Raw genomic sequence first — 23602 nt, forward strand, 5'->3', positions numbered from 1 at the left:
CATGAAATCATACTAAAATGCCTTTCTAAGCTCTCTGGGAAACTCAGCCTTGTATCAACAAACCTTTGAAGTTTGTAATGTTTTCACCTGAAAAAAAAAGAAGTTTATACTCTTCACACAGCCAGAAGTTAGAGATAACGGAGAAATGAAAAGTGATTTAAACCAAGATATGGGTCTACAGAGGGTCATTCCTGGACTCGGGTCATTCGTCAGCACTCTAACAGCCTCTCTGGGCACAGCAGGAGGGGGGACCAGCTGGTTACGGACAGTGGAAGAGAAGAGAGGACATCACACATGGAAAACCATAATAGCTCAGAGGGAGCCAGCAGACAAAACTGGTGCAAAGGGACATGACTGTGTGGCTAAACAAACAAATCAGGAGAGGCAGAACACGATCAAAGCCCAGTGGGCTTGGCCGGAAAGACCTCTCTCAGGAATCGCATGCAGCCTGTAAAGAACATGGAAAGCAGAGACGGAGAGGAGGACTAGAGTTAAGAGGAAGATCAAAGAGGAAAACTAAGGAATCCTTGTTTCTGATAACAACACAAATATAGGTCAGGACAAGCACATCCTTTACTTCTGTGAGGTCCAGGGAAAGGGAATCAATGAGGCCCACATCGCATGTCATATGTCCTAAGGCCTCTCCTCACCCCAGCTAGCCCCAGCCAGCAAACACTGCCCACGGGTACCTCCGAGGCCTGCTCCCTCGAGCTCCCCCTGGGCCAGGTTAAGAGCTCCAGACAGACATATCACCTAGAGCCTGCTGACTCCTCATCCCACCGGGAGGAGTGTGCTAGGGGAAACCGGAGCAGGCCCCCTAAAACATGGATACCAAGCCGGGCCCTCTCATTCAGATCCAAGGCTGGCCCTGTGATGGGGAAGGCATTGGTCCTTGGAGAGAGTGCACAACAGGGGTAGGAGTGATTGCGGTAGGGACCAGTGGAAAAACGAACTGCCTGAGTCCCAGTTCCCATCTTACCTCTAAACATCTAGATGACCTTAACCTTACCAGCCCTCAGTTTCCCACTCTATGAAATGAAGTGATTAGCAGTTAAATGAGATAATCTCTAAAGTATGTTTCAAGTCTGAGCTCTGGATACGAGGGCTCTCATATCTGGAGCTGGTTGCAACATCTGTCTCTCCACTGATTGCCAGGGTTGATTCGGCCGATCTGGCTGGCTAGGCAGGTGTCCCCTTCCTCCCTCATCGCTCCACGTGCGACCCTCTCAAAGATGCGTGCTCGTCGAAGAGGACGACCATCTCCGATGGAGGAGGATCAGTCTTCGATCAAGAATATATGAGTGGCTGCACTCCCCAGCTAGAACCTCCAAACAAGCTCTCACATCTAAGCTCCTATGAATCTACAGATCAGCCCTATGGATGTTCAAGGGCAAAATTAGACATGAACGGAGCAAACTGAGCCACAGACGCCTACAACAAATGGGCTAGTCAGATCACCTGTGCAGAAGAAAAGGCAATAAAGTGGGGGAAAGGCAGGGTCTCCCAAGAACGAGTCATGCAGCTTGGAGACGAATGAGAAGCAAGGAAGGCCAGGAGGCGTCACACGCAGTCTCGCCGGGACTTTGTAAAAGCAAAAGAATTTCCTGGCCGAGCACAGGGAGGAAGGCCCCCTGGGAAACCAGCTCTCTCTGGCTCACACATTTCCTGGCGGCAGGTGATTAGCAAAACGCCTTACAGACAAGTGTGAAGGTGTCTTCCCACTGCTCCAGCTGCCCAAGGTTCCTGTGGGAAAGGCTGCAGAAGTCTCCTCTCCCGTCCCCACCCCCTTCCAGCTTGCTGAGCTCAGGCAAAAGGGCCTTTTCACCTCGAAGCCAGGAACGTGCTACCTGGCCGCGGCTGGGGCCAGTTCTACCCGAAGATTCAGGACTGACTCGGGCTTCGAGTGCTCGTTCTCATCTGGATGGATGCAAGTCCTTGTGGGGTGGAGCACGGAAGTGGTAAGATGTAAAGAGGTACAGTTTTTCTTTAGTTTGGCCAACAACGAAGTACCCACTTGCCTTTCCTGCCAGGTCATGCCAAATGAAACAGCGGCACCCCAGGTCTCCCACCCACTTCTGGGTAGCCAGGATCCTGTCCACGTCTGGTAAGCATTTCTGCCTCCGCCCACCTACCTCCGAAGGATGGTAATATAAAAAGCACGAACAGGATACAAACACAGGTGTGCGTTAACTGGGCCCCGCCCTGTACTTAGTTCAAACACTGGGTCACTCACTTGGTGCCATGAATAAAGGGTCCGAACGTCTCCCCCTACCCCAGGTCCACACCACCACCTCCTCCTGACCAGTTTAGGGCAGAGACTGCCAAGGTTCACATTGGCCACCCCGGCCGCGGTGTCCTCCGGGCAAGGAGAGGCTCTTGGCAGCAGAAGGGAGAGGAAGTCGGGGGGAAGGCAGGCCCTTCCCTGTTTGCATAAGAGCAGCTTTGCTTTATACCCTGGCTTCTCAAGCCAAAACACACGAAAAGCTGCTGGACTGAGAGACTATGACCTAGGAGGCCCCTCATCAGATTACTTGTGGGAAGATGGCAGGTTAATCAAGTATTAACCATTTTCACCATAAAGGGTTGGTTGTCTACCAGGAGTTTGGAAAAGGGAGGAGATTGAACACAGGGCCTGTGGGGGAGCTACAGTGGAAGCTCCTGCCAGTCAAGGGGCAAGCAGAGCACCACGCACAAGACAGATTGCTTTTTCAGTGGAATTTCCTGCAGGCTGAATTGCTGGCAAAAGCTCCCACAGTGAAAAAGATAGAAGGAAAACTACCATTGGCTTTCAGGGAAGAACTCAAGACATACTGACCCAAGCTCAAATATACAGGGACTCTCTAACTCATATTGTACAATAATTGACATAATATTAATATAGCCATGGTCATTATTTTAAAGGGCTTCCCTGATGGCGCTCAGACAGTAAAGAATCCACCTTCAATGCTGGAGACCTGGTTTGATCCCTGGGTCAGGAAGATCCCCTGGAGAAGGAAATGGCAACCCACTCCAGTATTCTTGCCTGGAGAATCCCATGGACAGAGGAGCCTAGCAGGCTACAGTCCACGAGGTCACAAAGAGTTGTGCACGACTAAGCAATTAACACTCTATTATTTTAAAAGATAAAAACAATTGGCGAAGCACAGATTGTTCTTGAAACACACATAATCAGATGTGCTTTATGTCCATGCTCTGCAGATAACAGCTCTTTATCAAAATCTGACAGAAATAAAATTATGTAGAAATACATTAACTGATATGAAAATATATGGCCAGTGATTTCTGTTAAATGGGAAAGGTTCTTAACAGAAGAGGATGTACAACATAAGTACATACATATAAAATATTCCATTTCAAAATGGAAACATTTCTTTGGGTGAAAAGATTTGGGGGGATTTTCTTTTCTTTTTAAACTATATTTTCTAAATTTTTTTTTACAATGGGCATATATTACATGTGTGTGGGTTTTCTTTTTTAGGTTTAAAATATATGATACAGCAGGGTCAGCCTGGAGAGGGGAGGAGAGACCCTTTCCCAGTAAAGGGGACAGGCAGCAAGCCCTTCTCATCACAAGCACCCAATGCTCTTTGCGCATCTGCTGCCCCCGTGTGGCTGCAGGAAGACCTGACATCCGGAACCCCTAGACAAGACCCAATCTGGACCAAACTCCACTATCTTGGATGGATTCCTCTTTCCCTTTGCACCATTTCATGGCCTGGATTTGTCCCACTCATGAACATGGGATCTTTGCAATAGCGATGGCTAAGACAGGAGATAGGATGGACTAGTATCTGCTCAGGATGCTTACAAAATGGATACAGACTCTGGTGGGGGTTTAGGACCCAGAGAACCACTCTGGCAAGATAAGAATGGATGAAGCCTCAGGAGACTAATGGCCAAAGACAACAGAGAAACCGGAACCCTGAAGTACCACTGGAAACCAGTTCCTCTGCATGGGGGATCAAGGTGATATCACATGGAGCTGGTGACATTTACTTACTTCCGTTGTTTGTCTATAGAGTGCTGGAGGTGACTGTCCTTGACCTGCCATATGAGCACACGTTCCCAGAAATGCAGAGAGAAACCCAGTGGGGTCACAATGTCCACTTTTCCTACTGACGGTATTTTTAACTGATGACTCAATTAGCCTGCTGTTTGAGCAATAGACCATGAAGATTTAGGAAATGGAAGCCAAATTTTACACTATTATCAGATGACATGCAAATAGATTTACCCTGATCCCTTAACATTTGCAAAATTGTTATTAAGCATTAATGCTAAGCCTTAAAATGATGAATTAATATTTTGCTTACCTAAAAGTCAATTTTTCTCTGCTTGGATTGTTGGATCTATAATAGCTAAGGGCAACAGGATCCCTTGACTAATGAATACCTTAATTTTCAAAGCATGAGCAGACTGAATACACACACACATGATGAAACTTCTCAACCACCACTTCTCAGCCCTATTCCTTAACATGACCCAGGATAAAGCTCATCAAGGCTCTAGGGCCAGACTGCCTGCCTTCAGATGCAGCTCTGGCATTTACTGTGTGACCTTGGGCAAGTCACCTAACCTTTCTGAGTCTCCATTGAGTTCAGTTCAGTCGCTCAGTCGTGTCCGACTCTTTGCGACCCCATGGACTGCAGCACGCCAGGCCTCCCTGTTGAGTCAGTCTCCATTACCTCCTCTATATAATAGGGATAGTAACAGGACTAGGTCGTAGGGTCATCAGAAGGTTAAATGAGTTAATATCTATAAAGTCCTGAAAACAGTACCTGACACAAGAGGTGCTAGATGAACTCATGAATCCATCTTTCCTACAGTGATTTTTCAAAATGGACTTAAAATGTAATCAATTAATTAACTTTTAAACACAGCAATTAGAAACTTTTTAAACAACAAACTTAGTTTTCTCTCCTTTCTTTTTTTACTAATAAGCACTAGTTCATTTTACTCAAATTGGGTGACAACAAAGTAGCCACTCCCACCTTATCCGCCTCTATAAAGTCTGATGTCATTTTCAGGAGAATCAGACTCCTTGACCATATTCTCTCCCAAGCCTCCTCCTTAACTCCCTCTTCATGAAAGCCCTTGTCAGAGTCAGCCTCCTCATCAATCTCACGTATTTTAGGCAAAGTAAAGGACATGCACTGTGTGTGTATGCGTGTGCACATGCACACAGGCGGCAGGAACAGGTGCATGGAGCATGGCCCTCCTGAGCACCCTGGGACAACTACTCTTTCAATGGCATCTGCCCCGCTTTCTCCCCAGCTCCCTTTCTGATCTGCCCCTCTCTCCCCACCTTCCATCAGGCCTCCTCACTCCAGGGACCCTCACCTGTTGGTGTTCTCCAGAACCTCCACCTTCTTCCGAAGCTCCAAGTTCTCCGTTGAACAAGACTCTACCCTACAGAGGAGAGAGAAAAAGGGAAACCTGAGTTTATCAGGGGAACAAGCACTAAGCCAGGAGCTAGGATGGAGGCAGGTGGGGTTCAGAGAAAAAATAAACAGAGAAGCAACTACTCTAGGGAGATCAGGAAGAGAGCTAGGCCAATCTGAGCTGGGGAAAAGGGTGAGGACACACACACAAAAAAAAAAAGAGAGAGAGAAAGAGATTAGTAACAAATGGCTCAATAATGGGAAATAAATAGGGATGATACACAATGTATTCTTCTTATGTGCTGTGCTTAGTCGCTCAGTCGTGTCCGACGCTTTGCGACCCTATGGACTGTAACCCGCCAAGCTCCTGTGTCTGTGGGGATTCTCCAGGCAAGAACACTGGAGTGGGTTGCCATGTCCTCCTCCAGTGGATCTTCCCAACCCAGGGATTGAACCCAGGTCTCTCACACTGCAGGTGGATTCTTTACCATCTGAGCCACCAGGGAAGCCCGAACTTCTTATAGGGTTTTTCAAACTTGATTCCTCTTGACTTTTCCCTATGGCTCTCAATGCTCATCACACTTCTCCCTCCATGTGATGGGTACTGAATTCTGCTAGCTGTGCTCTTGACCAGAAAGACTGACAGGGCTTGGGGCAGGGGGAGAGGAAAGGACAAGACCCTAGGACCTCAGGATAAGGAACCCAGGTGCTCAAGGAGGCATGCCCCAAGGAGGCCATAAAGAGATTTTCATCGAAACATCTTGACCCCGGATACCTCAACAATGACTGGTAATAATTCTTATTACCAAAACCTAAATCAAGAGGAAGAAACACTGACTTTCAGCAGGAACTTCAAAAACCAGCCAGGATCCACCAACCTCTCACCAGATATACTTTAAGATTCATTTCTAGGTCCAGGGACTCATTCCCATTTTAAAATGATATTAGTTTGTCAGATGGGAACTATTTTCTAGGGTAATACAAAATTGTTTTTTAATTTGTTTTTCTAACAGCCCTCCTGATATTCCAGGCTATTCAGAATAACACAAGGTATCTTCAAATGTTTTTGTGCAAAACCACTCACCTATAACATGAATCACAGCAGGCAGAAAATAAGAACGCCAACTTGTCTTATATCCCCTGCTGCTTTCTCTAGTGTGCAAGGGAGTGTGGCCAAGGGTAATTCATTAATTAGCCCTGGATTCTTTTCTACCAAAACAGCACCTCTCCTCTGAGGAGTCCAGGAATGTGCATGACGGTTTTGTATTTGTACTTATTTGAAAGGAAGCCTTCAAGGTCTTATGGGCCTTTGGTTGGAAACAGTGCTGTACAAATGCCTACTAAGATCGAAAGTGGAAGTGTGTTAGTCGCTCAGTCAAGTCTGGCTCTTTGCGACTCCATGGATTATAGCCCGCCAGGCTTCCCTGTCCATGGGATTCTCTAGGCAAGAATACTGGAGTGGGTAGCCATGCCCTCCTCCAGGGGATCTTCCCAACCCAGAGATCAAACCCAGGTGTCCTGCATTGCAGGCGAATTCTTTACCATCTGAGCCATCAAGGAAGTTGTACTTTTTCTTTCTTACTAGATTTATAAGCTTCTCCCCTAAAAACCACTAGGTGGCAGGCAAAACACAGCTGAAAAACCAACAGCCTTCGCTGGGAGCCAGGTGAGAAACTGAACCCTCTTGTCTTGGAAATCAGGGGCCCCCGGCACTCACATTGCTCTATGTGAATTGCTCAAAACACACAACAAGTTTGGCAGGAGGCTTACTTTTTCTCCAAGCTGTCCATGTATTCTTTCTTCTTCCTCCTACTTTCCTGGGCTGAAATCTGCAATGGAAGGGGAGAAGAAAGGATTATGTTCCAGCTGTATCAGTAAGGGACAACAGAGGATGAGATGGTGGGATGGCATCATTGACTCAATAGACATGAGTTTGAGCAAACTCCAGAGAGAGTGAAAGACAGGGAAGCCTGGCGTGCTGCAGTCCGTGGGGTTGCAAAGAGTTGGACACGACTCAGCAACTGAACAGCAACATAGCAGTAAACCCACATGACAGGAGGCCATGAGCACAGAAATCACAGGAGCCCTGCTCACTTCCGTGGCCACTTCCCATTTCTTTAAACTGCTGGCTCATCTACTAATCACCTCTTCTGTCCCCCCTGGTTTCAACTGGTCTATGTTCTCATCTACTTTTCAACAAACTAGGCCCCCAATGAGAAGGACATTAGTCCAGGAGTCAGACCAGAACATGTACATCATGAACCATCTCTATAGTCTCAGAAAAATGATTTCAATTCTGCGGACCTAGTTGGGTCACTGTAATACATAATATAAGCCAGTCGGGGTTAGTTACACAAAAATTCCCTTGTGGTTCTGCACGTGGGTGAAGAATTATGACTCTAAGCCCTCTCCTTCTTCCTCTTAGTCTCCCCTCTCCTGCTCTATCCACACCCGAGCCATGCCCCAGGACCTCTGTGTCCCTTATTCCCACAACAGTAGCCCAAGACTAGGCAACTGCTAAATCCAGGTATAGAAGAGCCTGCAGAATTTCTTAACAAAAACATCTATCAAGAAAAAAAATTAAGCAAACACCCATAATGTATTGATATTTATTTAGTTATAATATTATCATTTATAAATATTTATAAATTGCATAGACGCCTACTGGGGGAATATTGTATATATCATAAAATGGAAATTTTAAAGGCTGAGATGTTTTTAAATGTAAATAGGAGTTCTAATATTTTCCTCCCATGCCTGAATAGATTATCTTGAGCATCATGGAGTGTGCACACCCGATTTGGGGGCCCACTGACCAGAAGATGGATGGCAGGGCTGGAGAAAGAAAGGGCCAAGCCTTGGTCCTGACACCAAGGGCCAGGCCAGTGTTGGCCACCAGGAAGGGAGGACAGGCACGTGGCTTGGTTCTGCTCACATCACTGCTCATAGAAGTGCCTGCATCTGAGGGACCCACCTTATTCTTGATTTTTCTCCTGATTTTCTTCAGGGCCTTCTCCTCCGATTTCGTCAGGGGCAACTTGGTGGGGATGGGATAGCCCTCGGCAATCAGGGTCCTCTTCTCCTCCTCTGTCAGGACCAGGGGGCCTGATCCCTGCAGCTTCTGTGCAGACCAAGGAGCAGAAAAGGGTCAAAAAGGAGCAGCCGGGTGCACTGGAGGGAAGCCTCCTGAGGGGCAAGGAGGGTCTGTTATGATGTCTTGCAAACAACTAAGGGAAAAGGACGCCCGTCTGTTTGGGTGAGAAATGGGCACTCTGAAGTGGAAGCAAAAAAATGGAAAAGATGCCCATGTGAGTGTTACAACCCAAGGATTATAATTTAAGGGAACAGGTAAAGAAACCTCCACCCATTATTTCCCACGAAGTACCCCACTGGCTAAAACATGGAAATTAAAGGATAGAATTCCATTTCCTACATCCCTGGAGGTTTCCTGTCCTCAGAGCGATGAGGAATTCACTTGGAGCTCTGTGGAAAGTTTTGTTGTTCTCCTGAAAAGGCCATTTTGCAAGCTGCTCTCTACACACTAGGAGCCGCTTCTCAACCTCCATTTCCAGCTAAAGGGTTAGGACTCCCAGGGACATACTGTCAGGCTTGCTCCACGACAGTCTCTGGTCAGCACTGTCCTAGACTATCCATTGTCAGTGGAGATGACAACTGTAGCTCATCCCATGTCATCCATACTAGGACAATGTGTTTACAATCAGTCAATAAATGGAGTACCTATTGCATATTAGCTCTGTGTTAAATGCATGGAGGAATCAAAATGAACTCTATCTCTTAAGTAGCTAATGAGACCAAGACTGAATTGAAACATGTGAAAGAATGAGAGCAATTAAATGCTAGACTGTGATATTCACTCCAGGTGCATTAATAATATGAAGAAAGGGAACACTTGTGTGAGTCTATGCGATAAGGGAAGGCTTAGGGTAGCAGATAAGACTTGAACTGGGCCTCCTGAAAGAAGGGGTAATTTACACAGAGAAGGACTTTCCAACAAAAGGCAGCCTTGTAAAGAGTAACAGAAGAAGCCACTCTGCCTGGAGGGGGTGAGTTCCTGAAGCTGCTGCAGGTTGGGCACATACAGAGGGTGTTAGTAGCCAGCAGAGGTATGAGGGCTTGATGCCAACAGATAGTAGGGAAGCACAGCACTGATGCTGAACCAAGGTCTGACATGGGGAGGATTTCATCCATGACCATGTATAGTGAAATCATTGTGGCAGGACCCACAGACCCATAGAATGAACACTATTTCAGTAATCAAAAGAGTGAAGGGTTAATGGTGAGAAGGTAAAGATGGAGTGGAAAGAGGTAACCCACTGGCCCTCAGTAATAGTGATAAATAAGAACATGGCCATAGATCTAAGAACTTGCTGAGTTTCTGAGACAGACTGCATTCAACTTTTCAAAGTTATGCTAATTGATAGACAGCTCTTCTAGAATTTTTACATATCTCACTTCATTCAAATTTGCTCTATGTGATATTATAAACTCAGTAAGGTTGACTGATTTTTAAAGCCTCAGAGAAATCAATTGAGTATTCAGAATAATGCAAAATTAATTATATATCCCTATTTCTTATTTGGAGAAATTATATATGTGAGGGATGAAAAATGACTCATGAGTTCCACCCTGAGTCACTGGGTTAAGAGCTGAACCACAGACAAAAGGGTTAAATTATATGCTTGTGCTTTAGACATCAAAATGTTTAATCTCAGAGCAATTTTTCAGTTCATCGAAGATTGTTTATTTAAAAAATAAGCTATTTCCTATCCTAGGTCACAAAGACTGCCTAAGTTGACGATAAATATTTGTGATATAATTTTGAGAAGAATGACAACATTTTTATTCCTCATGGTTGTAGCTATAAAAAATAAGCACATGAATAAAAACCGGAAGCATGCACAGAAAAGGAAAAGAATGTGTTAGCACGATGAGATCACAGGCAGTTTTTAGAAAATGTTCTCTAAGTCTGTCATCCCCCAGCTTTAGCAATCAGACTGAAAACTTCCCACAGGAAGAAAAGCCAAGTGGCTCTGAATGGCAGCCACGCTGGGTGACGCTCCAAATGACAGGATGGGGGGATCGGGTTGCAGGGATGCGGGGACACTCACGTGAGGAGCAGTGAGGAGTGGGGAGCTGGCCAGCGCCGAGGGAGCCCGTGCCGGGGCCCTGGCGGGGCTGTGGGTCTGCGGAAGGCCAAAGGGGTGCAGGCGCGGGCTGGGGCTCAGGCTGCCTTCGGAGTCGCTGCTGTGGCTGCTGGGAGGAGTGGGCGGTAAGTGCAGGTGGTCCACAGAGGCTGAGGGGAGAAGAACGGATTGCATCCATCAGGGCGCAACGAAGCAGGATGTGGGGGCACTCAAACATTCAACATCCAGCCCAGGACAGTCAAACAAACGGATGAGGAATCTCTCTGAGTGGACATGGAACGGCCTCCAAGATGTCCCGTTAAGGTGAAATTTAAGAGTTTCTTTTGAAAAACAGTAGGTTGAATTACTGGGTTCTAACTCTGAAGTTCTTGATACAGTCTAAGGCAGGTGCCTTCTTGGCTTGATTTTCTGGCTTTATTATGGATAATGGGCTTCCCTGGAGGCTCAGTTGGTAAAGAATCCGCCTGCGATGCAGAAGACCTCAGTTTGATCCCTGGGTTGGGAAGATCCCCGGGAGGGGGACCTGGCAACCCACTCCAGTATTCTTGCCTGGAGAATCCCATGGACAGAGGAGCCTGGCGGGCTGCAGTCCATAGGTTCGCAGAGTCGGACACAACTGAGCGACTTAGCACGTTGTGGATAAATTTTTGGAGTGGATTTTTGAGTTTTACTTTGGTCAATAGGGGTTTCAGTAGATGTGACATAACTGTGTGCTGGTCTCAACCTATAGATGAGAGAAATAAATCAAGGTGCAAGACAGTGTATAAAGTAGCCTTCCTTTTGTACGAAAAAGGAGAGAGAGAGAATACAGACCCTATTTGCTTGTAACTACATAAAGAAACTCGGGAAAATATGTAAGAAAGTAATAAAATTATGACAAAATGGGGACACGGGAAATTACAATAGGCAGGGATGATGCTGACATAACGTTCCCTCTCTTCATTTCATATAGTTTCCATAGTTAGATTGTAATCCACTTTAATGCATCAGGATCTTAAAAAAACAAAAAAGAACTAGCAGAAGCAAGGAGCCCATGAGGGTTTGAGAAAAGCTCATTTGTTTCTGCAGGAATGTGCATGGCAGGGCCCACAGGCCAGATGCCAGGCATTCTTGATTCAGATAACACCCAATCCATCTGTGGATAGAAAAGTAGGCACTGGAAGATAAATGAGGGGAGGAGGGTGTTCCCTCAACGTCCCCCAGCATCAAGCATCCCTCACCTCTCCCCAGGGAGACACCCATCTCTGCCAGGCCTTGGAGCCTTGGTCAGTGCTGCTCATGCACCTTCAGGGCAGCTGAGACGGGTTCCAAAGGAAGAATCCTCTCTGAGTTCAACCTGACAAACGGGCTTTGGGGGTCTCACTCTTTTTCTGACCTGCAAATCTTCACATTGCGCTGGAATACCTTGACAGCCGTTACTGAGCCAAGGGATGCAACCTTGGGTAAGCCTTTCACCCTGCACCCCTCCTGGGACCCCCAGGACAACAGAGCCCCAAGTACAGCGGCTCTGAACTGGGCAAGGAGCCCGGGGGCAGGGGCGGGAGGCGGGGGTGGGGGGGTTGGGGGGGTGGGGCGCCGGTGCATACACACCTGGACTTGCTTGACCAGAGAACAGCCTGGGGCCGTGGAAAGGCCTCCTGCCTGAGATACTGTAGATGGAAGGAGCCTTTCTGAGACACAGCTGCTCACCTCAGAAAAAGCACCCCCAGAGCTGCCTTTGGAGGTGAGAAGCTGGAAGCATGGGGCTCTTCTGCTCACTGAAACACCGACTGTCCCAGGGAATCACAGGTGATGCATCTCTCTCAGTCACCTCCTCACTTTGTCCCACCCCTACTCACAGCACATACTTTTTCCTCTTTCTTATGCTAACCCGTCTCTTTTCTCTTTCTAACCTACCCTGCCATAGAGCTCCCTGGTTTTTTAGAGTCCACGGGCACTCCCTAAAGCTAAAGAATATTCTAAAACAATCCCAGACATCTCTATTGTCAACTCTTTGGCCAATGCTTCCAGGCAGGTAAGGAGGGTAGGTAGGCGTCTTAAATATGTGTTCACCTAGAAAGGAGTCCTAAGAGTGTTAAGTAAGGTTTCCCAACACCATGATGACCTGTGGGACTCTGCAGTGTCAGGTCAATTAATAAGCAAGGAAGCTGTTCCCTGGGTTGTCTCCAGTGCTCTGGCCACTTACACAGGCAAACCAAAATCCAAATCTGTAAATGCTTCAAGGTTACCAGGCCGGAATCTAAGGACAACTGGTCACAAACAGCCAACTAAGTTTTAAGTTAGAGCCAATCAATAATCTCCTTACTTTGCTTCCACATTCTCTTTATAAAAGTCTCCCCCCAGCTCTTGTCAGTGGAAACTTCTAACCAGTTTGGCGCTGAAAAGTCTAATTAATTTTTGCTCAAATAGCGCTTGAAATTTTTAATTTTTTAGAGTTTATCTTTTAACAATTTTTCCCTTGGACTGCAAGGAGATCAAACTAGTTAATCCTAAAGGAAATCAGTCCTGAATATTCATTGCAAGGACTGATGGTGAAGCTGAAGCTCCAATACTTTGGCCACCTGATGGGAAGAACTGACTCATTGGAAAAGACCCTGATGCTAGGAAAGACTGAAGGCAGGAGGAGAAGGGGACAACAGAGGATGAGATGGCTGGACTGCATCAGTGACTCAGTGGACATGAGCTTGAGCAAGCTCTGGGAGTTGGTGATAGACAGGGAAGCCTGGTGTGCTGCAGTCCATGGGGTCACAAAGAGTTGGACATGACCGAGCTACTGAACTGAATTTTAACAATGTTTATCTTTTAGCCATGATAAACAAACAAGCAAATAAGAAACAAAGGCAAAACAAAACCCAGGAGCAGAAAAACCTCACAGGGGCTCCTGGTGTCTGCCATGCAGAGCTATTAGTCTGGAGAATTAGTCAAGAGTACCAGAGTTTACTTCTCCGGGCTGGGCACAGTCCAGAGTATTCTTCTACTTTTCTCCTTTCCAAGAAGAAGGTGCTCCACCAAAAAAAAATGGAAATGGCACGGCAGGAAAAGTGAAGCAAACTCGAATCGCCTCTTACGCACTTATTGAGAGCTACTGCCCTGGTCACAAGGGCCTCAGTATCAGATTTCTAAATTCACTTGAAATGTGGTTCTTGGGTTACTTCCTGACGGGGTGGGGACAACAAGCCACTTTGCCTAGAAGCCCCGCTGCATTCAAGGATATTGAATTTCCTCCTCCCTCTTCATCTAGGATGATGAGGAAAGATGGCCATTTCAAGGAAGGACCCTGAAACTTTTCTACTCTAGAGATCCGAGATTCTGAAGCCACTATGAGGTTCACTGGTATGGTGATGACATTTTCAGAAGCATATGGCAAAACAGATTGAAAGAGCAAAATGTATTTGACAGTTGTAACCAGTGTCACAAAAATGAAAGGAATGACTTTCTTTAAAGCTGAAAAGCACTAAAATGTGTATCACTCGATGAAAATAAATATTGTCTCAATATGGATTTTAGTCAGTATTACTAATTATAGAAACTGAATCCTGGGACTTCCCTGGCAGTCCAGTGGTTAAGACTCCACACTTCCAACGTAAGGAGTGTGGATTCAATCCCTGGTCAGGGAACTAAGATCTCATATGTTATGCTGTATGGCCAAAAAAAAAAAAAAAAAATTGAATCCTTTCTTTACTGATGACAAAGCTAAGTGCCAACCTTGATTGAAGTGTCATGGATAAATCTTGAGTATGTTTCTGGTAGGATGAAGTAGACTTTGTTTATGTGAGCATTGCTCCTATATATTGTAACATCTGCACATTATGTCCACCACATAGCATGGATACCTTTCCCATGACAAGCGTGTATACTAGTTTCTTATTTGTTTATCACATCGATGAGCTATCCTTTTAACCATGGGCTGAAAGTATAAATAAAAAAGGAGGGGATGGTGTGTCTTAAGGCACTGAATTAAGGAGCTGGGCAAAGTATATCAATTAAAAAGGCTGAGAGAGCTTCCTAGACTCTATGAAACTTAGGGGTCTGCATTCAGAGTTCCTACCCATGGGTTTCACAGGGGACAAGGAAAAAACTGACACAGGGAAAGAAAAAAGTGAGAGTGTGACCATTTCAAGTATTGACACCACTTATTTCTAAATAGATGCAAGATGCCTGAAGAGACGCAGGAACAGAGGAGTGGTGCTGGTTGGTGGTGGTTTAGTTGCCAAGTCATGTCCAACTCTCATGACCCCATGGAACTGTAGCCCACCAGGCTCCTCTGTTCATGGGATTTCCCAGGCAAGAATACTGGAGTGGGTTGTCATTCCCTTTTCCACAGGATCTTCCTGACTCAGAGATTGAACCTTCATTTCCTATATTGCAGGCAGATTTTCTACCAGCTGAGCCACCTGAAAATCAACATTTAAAAATACTGAATTGCCAGACAGATAAACTGTGAATCCACTTCACACAGGGTTTAAAATTAGAGTTTGTTTTAAGCCGGCAAGTTGGCTTTGTAAATGCCCATTAGGTCCGTACTGATCATCACGCCAGAGCAGGGAGCTGGCTTTTATTCATAGGATGGCTTGAGGGCAGGGGTTCCCGTGTTCCCTTGTCAACACCGGAGTCACAAGAGTCTATAAACATGTTGTAAAGTCACCCTGGCTTGGAGTAAAAGTTGATCTACTTGAAAATTAAGCATACACATATATGGGAAAATACAATTTAGCTTTCAAAGTTTGTATTTAGAGTCAGGAACAGCTATTTCATAAAACAAGCTCTGCCTTCAGTACAGTCAACAGTCCCCACCTTCCCTGGGTGGCTCACCCACGCCTGTTAATCCAAAGGGGAGAGGAGACAGACCTTCCTTGGGAGAGAAGTTTAGGAACTGATCCACTTCATGAGGCTCCAGCTTAATCTTAGGAATAATGGTCTGGCATGAGGAATCAACCTAAAGAAAGAAATTCAAACACAGTTTTTAAAAGCCAATAACAAACCCGAAGCAATACCCCGGGGATCTATTCGTCATCCTGTCTCCCTCCTAGGGCTGTGCTAGGGCTGGTGAGGTCTGGCTGAGCACAGGCTGCTTCTTGGACCGGGAGGTATTTTAGTCCTTAACCCTCCCCCATTGCCAAACCTGGCAGTACAGGTGATGGAGCCCTCAGAATTCTCAAATAAAGAACCCAGGGCTCACTTGTCAGCGCTTCATTCTATTGCATCTATGGTACTGTAAAGGCACTTTACCACAAAACTAGTCTGGCACATTCCTAAAAGGTCACAGGCCTCCAGCAGGAGGACCTGTGTGAATCCAGCTGCGTGCGTTCTCTCCAGGTTCCTGACAACCGACAACACATCACCATGAAAACACTGGGTAGGGAAAGGAGGAAAGGTATCTGGCCCATGCATAGGAGCAAGGCCATGACTCTGACCTTTCTTAGTGACTTGCATAAAATCCAAACTAAAATCTCATAGAGCAAGGAGACTAATAGACTCCAGAAACCTCATTCTATAAACAGACTCAGGTAGCTTTTGAGAAAGGAATTATGGAGGGCAGCATAGAGGTGCTCTGTCCGCCTCATCTTCATCTGCCCTCATCTCCCCCATGGATGGAAGGTAAACAGCACAAGGGGTGAGGATGCAGCCAAGCCTTGGTGTGTTACTTTTCCTGGACTCTTCTACCTCGCTCAGAGGAGAAACGACTTAGAGAATGTCAGTGGAGTCACTGTAATATAACCTGTGGCTTTGAGCATAAGGAAAGTTAGGACTGGATTCCAAATATCCAGAAGAAGATGTACAAGTATCACCCTGGTCCATCACCAGACATCAAAATACCTAGAGAGAAGGTGGAGTAAAACTAAATCCTACTTGCTACAGGTATGGAACTGAGCAACTCCCAATTTCTTACACTTTCCACGGGTAATACAATAAGAATTGGTAGCTGGGAAACCCCTGAATTCAGGGCAGCTTGCACAGCACTAGGAAAATAAAGCATGACACAGGAGCAAGCATTCCTCGTTGCCGCAGCCCAGAAAGCTATGAATAGCACCATCGCTGTAACCACTCCCTTTCCACTGGCTCAAAAATCAATTCCAGGGAGAATGTTTTTCCAACATGGATATCCCTGAACTTTTTCAATTTTGTAATAGCATTCACAGAAAAACCGAAATGAGACTTGCTACCAGTTTTTTTGGACAATGCCTTTAAAGGAAGTGATATAACCAATGCTGACCCCAAAATGACATGCTCTGGATATAGACATAAATGCACTTTTACATATATATATATATAGTTACATAGCCAACCACTGGCTCCAAAAAGATTAAATGCCTTTTTGGAGGATGAGGTCTGTTATCTCTTGATCCAATCTGTTTTTATGGAAGACAAGTGACTTTACCCCAGCGTTCATTTCCAGAGGGGGCTCCTCCTTGTCAAACGGGGTGGAAATGGCGGTGATGGTCAGCGTGACAGAGGGGACGAGTCCTGAGGGTGGCTCGTCCGTGATGGGCTCTGTCTTGATGGTTGTTGGTGGGAAGTCTGGAGACAGGTACCATTTCTCACTCTCCACCTCATCTGTGGGAAAAAGACAAGCACACTGCGTGAAATCTGCTGAGGGCATCAGGAAGAAGTAAAACAAGTGACCACTGACCTTTCTCCTCAAAAACACCTCCAACAAAGAATTATTGAGGGACTTCTCTGGCGCCTCAGTGGATAAGAATCCACCTGCCGATGCAGGGGACACGGGTTTGATCCCTGGTCCAGGAAGATCCCACGTGCCTCGGGGCAACTAGGCCCCTGAGCCACAACTACTGAGCCTGTGCTCTAGAGCCTGAGAACCTCTACTGCTGGGCCCATGTGCGGCAATCGCTGAAGCCTGTGTGCCTAGAGCCTGTGCTCCACAAGGGAAGACACCGCAATGAGAAGCTCTCACACCGCAACCAGAGGCCAGCCTCTGTGCTCCGCAACTAGAGAAAGCCCGCACGCAGCAGCAAAGACCCAGCACAACCAAAACTATGACAAATTAATAAAAAAAATAATTATTGAGAGTAGAATTAAAAGAAATAAAATGAGACCATGAGAGAGGAGATCAATGGATGAACAAACGACCGGCACAGTAAGAATCTATGCTTTCATTCACTTGAGTGTAAGGATGCCTAAGGCAACTCTGGAAGCAAGCATATGAAAGAAACTAAGCTCCCTGGGCACCGTGGGAAGGAGACTGGGAGGATGGGGAACAGGATAAAAGGGACAATTTCAGTGTGTAGTGTTTTATAGTTTCTGGTTTTCAAACCAAATGAATCCATTATCTATTCATAAATAAATGAGTACATCTAAAAATACGAAGGAAGAGGGGGTGGATCAGGAAATTGGGATTGGCACATATGCACTACCATGTATAAAACAGGTAACTAACGAGAATCTACTGCATACTGCAGGGAACTCTACTCAAGACTCTGTGCTGGCCTAAGCGGAAGGGAAATCCAAGGAAGAGGGGTTACATGTATACATGTGGCTGATCCACTTTGCTGTCAGCAGAAACGAACACTACATTGTAAAGCAACTATATTAAAAAAAAAAAGAAATACATATATGTATAGGGTTGGCCAAAATGTTTGTTTGGGTTTTTCCATAACATCTTGCAGAAAAATCCCAACAAACTTCTTGGCCAATTCTACAATTAAAAAATACAAATAAGAAGGAAAGAGTGAATGACTGCAACCAGGGTCTCAGGACACAGGACCAGAGACAATGGTTAGAAGGTCTCTGCCCTTCTCCCCAGCGGATGCTTATCTGTGTCTTTTTTTTCTTTTCACTCCCCATTGCTGGTCCCAGTCTGCTTCCCTACAACCGCATTTACACCTGCCCTAGACTTCCAGAACTGTACTTAGCCCTCTCAGAAACTTCAGAGTTGGTAAAACATGTTGCTGAAATGCATGAAATCCAGAGGGAAGAGCGGCCCCTTGCCGAGTCTGGTCTTGGCCTCTGGCTTTTGCAATGATCACAGGCCTGGGGATTGCAACAAAGGAACAGCAGTGATGGGACAGAAGCACCTCCATCACTCAGCAACACTCTCCCAGGAGCCCGCACGGTACCCTGCACTTCTACCAAGTTACTTGAGAGCAGGTACCTCAGCGCAGCCCTGGAAAAGAAGCGGGAAGGGAAGGGCAGGGGATAGCAAGGAGGCTGCAAGCAGGTGCGAAACAAGAGAAAACAAGTCAGAGATTCCCAGAGTCAGCATTCCTCACCCAATGCCAGTTAACTAAAACGAGACTGAAATAAAGCCAAGATATGCTCCCTCGCTTTATTAAAATGTACATATACATTCACACCCTCGTGAACTGTTATTGTAGAGGGCAGCAAAGTCATTCACATTATGAATTATTTCACACTCAAGAGTAGAGCTCAAGTTTTCTTATGAAAAGGTACATGAACATCACATCACTCAACCATCAAGGGGCAGTGGAAGGGTGGGCAAGGAAGCCAAAAACTACAGCTTGCAGTGATTAAGGTTGTATTTCATAAGTAACTTCCTTCAGGGGAAAGTTAGATTCATCTGCATCAAGGAAAATGATTTTCCCCCAAATCCAATTTATAACTGACTCGATTAAATATTCCAGCCCCAATGTATTAATATTTCCTGGGGTAAAATAAAGACGGGCAAAGTTTCAGTTGGTTGATGACGTTTCACTTTTAGAGCTGGTTTTCCAGAGCTGCTGAGCGCTCTGGGGTGGTGGAGGAGTCCCATCATTCCCAGGGGATTGGGGACCACATCCTGGCTGAGCGGGAGGGGCAGGAAACAAAAGGCCTCTTGAAGGCGGTCAGAGGATGGAGACCACACTGTACTGGACGCAGAGTCCTGCTGGCCAGATGGGCACCCCAGCTCAGCTTGGGGGCAGCGGGGGCAACTGGATGAGGAGCCAAACCAAGTATCTTTTTTTTTTTTAATGTATTTTTATTTTTGGCTGCACTGGGTCTTCATTGCTGCGTGTGGGCTTTCTCAAGTTGCAGTGTACAGGAGCGACTTTCCAGTCGTGGTGCAAAGGCTTCTCATTGCAGTGGCTTCTCTTGTTGAGGAGCACAGGCTCTAGGGCCCACAGGCTCAGCAGCTGCGGCACATGGGCGTAGTTGCTCCACAGCATACAGAATCTTCCCAGGCCAGGGATTGAACCTGTGTCCCCTGCATTGGCAGGCGGATTCCTATCCACTGTACCACCAAGGAAGTCCCAAATAAAGTTTCTAACACTGCTCTCAGGAGGAGTTTAGGAATGGGGAGTCTCTGTCAGCTGCAAGGAGGACATGCTCAGGACCGATGTGGGGAGCAGCTAGAGAGACAGAGAGAGCATAGATTACACTTTCTCCACTCAACAGTGATGTGTTCATACCTCCACCTGTCAGCACTTACAGCCTGTCCACACTGAGCAATATTTATCCCCAGCAGAGGCTGGAAGAGAGACAGCAAGATGAAACACAGCCTCGGTACATATGAAAATAAACAGTAAGGAGGCATCACTGAGAAAAAGGTCACATGCAGTTACCAGGAAATGGTGAAATAAGGCCAGACCCCATGGGTGTGCAGTTATGATCACTGTGATGACAGGTAAATCACAAGGCACAAAAGAAAAGACAAACATAAATACAAAAGGCAAAGACAAAATTATAAGCGCACCTTCCCTGGTGGCTAAAGAATCCGCCTGCCAGTGCAGGAAACATGGTTTCGATCCCTGATCAGTGAAGATTGCACATGCCGCAGAGCAACTAAGCCTGTGTGCCACAGCTATTGAGCCTGTGCTCTGGAGCCGGGGAGCCACAACTACTAAGCCCACATGCCACAACTACTTAAGACCATGTGCCACAGAGCTCATGCTCCACAACAAGAGAAGCCCACACCCCTCAGCTGGAGAGTTACTCCAGCTCACCATAACTAGAGAAAAGCCCGTGCAGAAATGAAAACCCAGTACAGCCAAATATAAATAAATAAAAAAAATTATTTAAAAATAAACAAAATGACAAGCAAAATGAAGACAGGTCGTGAAGTCAGCTCTTCCAATAAGCTAAACCATTCTCAAAGCACATATCCATTAAGTAGGTCAAGATAGTTTATATTCTTAATGCTTAGTGCCCTACACTCCTATTTAAAAAAAAATTATGTAAATATAATCTTTATTGTATCAGAGATGGAGACTGAAGGACAAACCATAATTATGTGAACTATGAAACAAAACTTTCCCTGAACTCTTCCAAGAGAGAAGCCCAAAGAAGCTTCCACTCCTCTCCTGAGCTTTTTGGTGACAAACAGCTGGAGTTGCCTGCCTGCTTCCAGTTCAAAACAGCAATTTATTACTCTCCCTTGAAAGATATTTTTTTGAATTAGAAAGAAGTTTAAGGCCATCAAGCTCGATATGTGATCTTACAATGAGGTACCTAACATGCAGGTCTAGACCACACAGCAAATGAGTGGCAAAATTCAGGTCTCTCGATCCATGAAAGAAACAAGTAAACACATAAACATTTTTGCACAAATATGCTCATTGCAGCATTATTTATTATCACAAGACACTGAAAGTAACCAAAACAGTAAAAAGGAAGGGCAAGGTTAATGACTTAGGGTGTACTCATATAATGGAGGAGAAGGCAATGGCAACCCATTCCAGTACTCTTGCCTGGAAAATCCCATGGACGGAGGAGCCTTGTAGGCTGCAGTCCATGGGGTCGCTAGGAGTTGGACATAACTGAGTGACTTCACTTTCACTTTTCACTTTCATGCACTGGAGAAGGAAATGGCAACGCACTCCAGTGTTCTTGCCTGGAGAATCCCAGGGACAGGGGAGCCTGGTGGGCTGCCGTCTATGGGTTCGCACAGAGTTGGACATGACTGAAGCAACTTAGCAGCAGCAGCAGCATACCATGGAAATATTATGCAGCCAGTAATGTTACATGTTAAAGGCTTTTTAATAACAAGGCAAAGATTTATGACAGAGTATTAAGAAAAAACATATAGATTTGTGCACTATTAATGAGGAAAGTGGAGAAGGAAATGGCAACCCACTCCAGTATTCTTGCCTGGAGAATCCCATGGACGGAGGAGCCTGGTGGGCTACATTAGTCCATGGGGTCGCAAAGAGTCGGACATGACTGAGCGACTTCACTTTCAATGAGGAAAGTGATAGAAAGATCTCTGGAGAATAACTCAGAACATGAATAATTTTTTCCCCCAATTTCATACTATTTCTAAATTTCCTGTACGGGGAATATTATCATCACTGGATGACTGCACATGGACATGGCCTGCTTCTGCCTGCTCTACTTTATACCACAAAACAGTAATTACTAGAAGCCTTAGTGGGTCAAGGGGCCCATTCAGAGCCCCTCGACTTAGAGTCAGTGAGCACCTTAACATATGTTATAAATCACATAATTGGCTCCACAGTTCTTCATTTGTCCCTTTATCCATATCCTCTGCCATGTAATCTGGCAGTGCCCTCCCACTGGGGACTAATTCCCAGCCTGAGATTGACCACCTGACTTGCTCTGGCTAAAAGGATATGAGCTTCCTAATACAAGTGGAGTTTTGAAATGCACAGTTGAACTCACATATTTGTGCCTTTGCCATCACAGTGAGACAGATGTGCTAGGACAATCTACCGATCCCAGGAGGACAGACATATAAAACAGAATTGTCCCCAGATAAGCCTGGCCAAAATCAGCCAACTCTCAGCCTTAGACATGTGAGTAAATCTAGCTGAAGCCAGTAAAAACCAGTCATTGCCCCTAACCCCACCTAAATGAGCCAACCTCTAGTCAAGGCACAAACGTGTGAACTATAATAATAAACAATTGTTGTCAAAGCTAAGGAGTTTAGATAGAGATATAGATGGAGAGAACAGATGTATGGATACCAAGGAGAAAAAGGAGTGCCATGAATTGGGAGATTGACATATATACGCTATTGATGTGTGTGCTGTGTATTTAGCTGCTCAGTCCTGTCCAACTCTTTGTGATTCCATGGACTTGCAGTCTGCCAGGCTTCCCTGTCCATGGGGATTCTCCAGGCAAGAATACTGGAGTGGGTTGCCATGCCCTCCTCCAGGGATCTTCCCGACCCAGGGATCGAACCCAGGTCTCCTGCACTGCAGGTGGTTTCTTTACCATCTGAGCCACCAATATATAAAATAAATCACTAACGAGAACCTACTGTATAGCACAGGGGATTGTATACAGTGCTCTGTGGTGACCTAAATGGGAAGGAAATCCAAAAAAAGAGGAGATGTGTGTATACCTATAGCTGATTCAGACTTCCCTGGTGGCTTGGAAGGCAAAGCGCCTGCTCACAATGCGGGAGACCAGGGTTCGATCCCTGGGTCAGGAAAGATCCCCTGGAGAAGGAAATAGCAACCCACTCCAGTACCCTTGCCTGGAAAACCCCATGGACGGAGGGGCCCGAGTGATTCACTTGTGAATCACTGAATCAAGTGATTCACTTCTTGTACAGCAGAAACTAACATAACATTGTAAAACAACCACACTCCAATAAAAACTTTTTTTACAAAAGCTAATGATTTTAGGAGTGGTTTGTTTTTCAGGAATATAGCTGGCTGACATAACACAGCTGAAAGTATCAATATACACAAGAAATTAAATCCATCACATCAGACCCTATGGCAACACAGTAGCTGAACCATATTCCCATAATAATTCCTCTAAACCACCAACTGTAAACCATATCAATAAATATTTGTAGATTGATCCGATCTACCAGTTAAATCATAAAATAAATGACTTCAGGTGAAGAAGGTCAGCCAGTAAGACGTTTGCTGAGAACAACATTCCAGCAGCAGTTGAAATTAGAAAAAAGTAGCTGTCATTCTGAACTACTAGGTGTTAGCTTGTACTCTGTCTGTCAATGGAAATAAATATCAAATCTGAGAAAACAAAATGACACATATAACCTCTGAGGTATGACAGAAGATAAAGTGAAAGGGAATCAGTAGAATATGTATTACACTTTTCCCATATGACCTTACTTTCGCAGTCTTATTTCACTGGCAAAAGATCAGCAGAGCACCATAGCTTAGA

General features: G+C 45.6%; 1 protein-coding gene across 1 annotated transcript in view; it reads right to left on the bottom strand.

The window, feature by feature from the left end:
• Positions 1–23602, bottom strand: part of CREB3L2 (cAMP responsive element binding protein 3 like 2) — a 131303-nt gene that overhangs the window by 18276 nt on the left and 89425 nt on the right. The window contains exons 3-8 of the mRNA XM_043463822.1: positions 16926–17101; positions 15395–15482; positions 10511–10695; positions 8356–8502; positions 7152–7210; positions 5341–5409 (exon numbers count right to left, since the gene is read on the bottom strand). Of these exons, the coding sequence (XP_043319757.1) occupies positions 5341–5409; positions 7152–7210; positions 8356–8502; positions 10511–10695; positions 15395–15482; positions 16926–17101 (724 nt within the window). The remainder of the gene's footprint in view (positions 1–5340; positions 5410–7151; positions 7211–8355; positions 8503–10510; positions 10696–15394; positions 15483–16925; positions 17102–23602) is intronic.

The sequence above is a fragment of the Cervus canadensis genome, chromosome 3 (genome assembly GCF_019320065.1).
Source record: "Cervus canadensis isolate Bull #8, Minnesota chromosome 3, ASM1932006v1, whole genome shotgun sequence".
Taxonomy (NCBI): domain Eukaryota; kingdom Metazoa; phylum Chordata; class Mammalia; order Artiodactyla; family Cervidae; genus Cervus; species Cervus canadensis.